This window comes from Bison bison, unplaced genomic scaffold (assembly GCF_000754665.1).
Source record: "Bison bison bison isolate TAMUID 2011002044 unplaced genomic scaffold, Bison_UMD1.0 scf7180017858998, whole genome shotgun sequence".
NCBI lineage: Eukaryota > Metazoa > Chordata > Mammalia > Artiodactyla > Bovidae > Bison > Bison bison.
Window position 1 is genome coordinate 16,387 of NW_011489570.1, and position 1,498 is coordinate 17,884.

General features: G+C 71.4%; 1 protein-coding gene across 1 annotated transcript in view; it reads right to left on the minus strand.

Annotated features, from left to right (window-relative positions):
* The window catches only part of SCARF2 (scavenger receptor class F, member 2), a gene marked incomplete at its 5' end in the record, with an annotated part of 7,667 nt that extends 6,236 nt beyond the window's left edge, over window positions 1-1,431 (minus strand). The window contains 5 exons of the mRNA XM_010830413.1: window positions 8-93; window positions 196-715; window positions 877-978; window positions 1,089-1,236; window positions 1,360-1,431. Of these exons, the coding sequence (XP_010828715.1) occupies window positions 8-93; window positions 196-715; window positions 877-978; window positions 1,089-1,236; window positions 1,360-1,431 (928 nt within the window). The remainder of the gene's footprint in view (window positions 1-7; window positions 94-195; window positions 716-876; window positions 979-1,088; window positions 1,237-1,359) is intronic.
* Between the last annotated feature and the right edge of the window lie 67 nt (window positions 1,432-1,498).

The window sequence follows — 1,498 nt, forward strand, 5'->3', positions numbered from 1 at the left end:
TGGTCGCACTTGGTGCCGTTCCAGCCGGGCTCGCACGTCAGGCAGCGGCCCTCGGCCACGGTGCACGGCTGCTGGCCCTTGCACTGGCCGCATCTGGGGAAGGGACGGGAGGCTAGGCGGGGCCCGGGCCGGCTCACTCCCGCCCCCTCGGCGGCCTGTCCCTCCCTCCCCTCCCTGGGCGGGGCCCGCGCTTACCGGCGGCGGCAGCCCAGGCCGTAGAAGCCGGCAGGGCACGGCTCCCGGCAGTACTTGCCCCTGTAGCCGGGCTCGCACGCGCACGTGCCGTCCACCGGGTGGCAGCGGCCGCGGAAGCACTGGCAATAACGCTCGCAGCGCGCGCCGAACGTGCGCTCCCGGCACTGGCAGCGGCCGCTCTGCTGCTCGCACGGCGACGTGTTGCAGGCGCACTGATTGTTGCAGCTGCGGCCCCACCAGCCCGCGTGGCACAGGCACGCGCCCGTCTGCGGGTCGCAGCGCGACGTGGCGCTGCAGTAGCACGCGCTGGCGCACTGCGGGCCCCACCAGCCGGGCTCGCAGCGACACGCGCCGCTCCGCGGGTGGCACGCGCCGTGCTGGCACTGGCACGCATGCTCGCAGCGTGCGCCCCAGCGCCGCGCGTGACAGGTACACTGGCCCGTCACGTCCTCGCACTGCCCGTGCGGGTGGCAGACGCACAGCTCCTTGCAGTCGGGACCCCAGAACTGGCGCGGGCACTCTGCAGGAGTGGAGACCGGGGCAGGCCCAGGCGCTGGCGAGAGAGCCTGCCAGCTTCCCTCCCGGCGCCCCGCCCCCGAACCAGGCCCCGCCCACTCACCGCCCCGCCTCCCGATCAGGCCCCGCCCTTCTGGGACCCTGCCCGCCCTGCTCCGCTCTCACTGGTGTCGCAGTTGGCCCCGAAGTAGCCGTGGCGGCAGCGGCACTCGCCGGGTCGCACGCACACCTCGTTCTCCGAGCACGTGGAGTTGCCTTCGCACACAGCTGCGGACGAGACGGGCCGAGGTGTCCCCAGTCCAGCCGCCGCACTTGTCTCCTCCTCTCTGTGCACCCCCGCCCCCGACCCGGCCCCGATCCCAGGGTGACCCACTCACCGATCCCACACTCGTCCCCCTGCTGCCTCCAGCCGGCGCAGCACGTGAGCTCCTGGGAGCTGCAGGCAGAGAGACTGGCGCCTGAGTCTGAGCCCCTCGCGCTGGGACCCCCCACTCCAGCAATCCCCACCCTCCCCTCGACAGGTGGTTATCGGAGGCGCTGCTGTAGGTTCGGGGGACTCGAGTAAGTCACAAATTTCAGCCATCCAGAGCAAACCCTGGGAGGCAGCAAAGCGCAGACCACCCCCAAGAACTCTACAGTTCCCTCTACTTGGGGGTCTTGCCTCTCCTGATCTGTGCCCTCTTCCCCCATCCGCTGGGCCTGAGAAGAGACCCCAGGCGTCTGAGGAGGGGCAGTGGTGAGGTGGGGGTGGGGCAAAAGTCTCTGGGCCTCTAGGACCTGCTCCAGT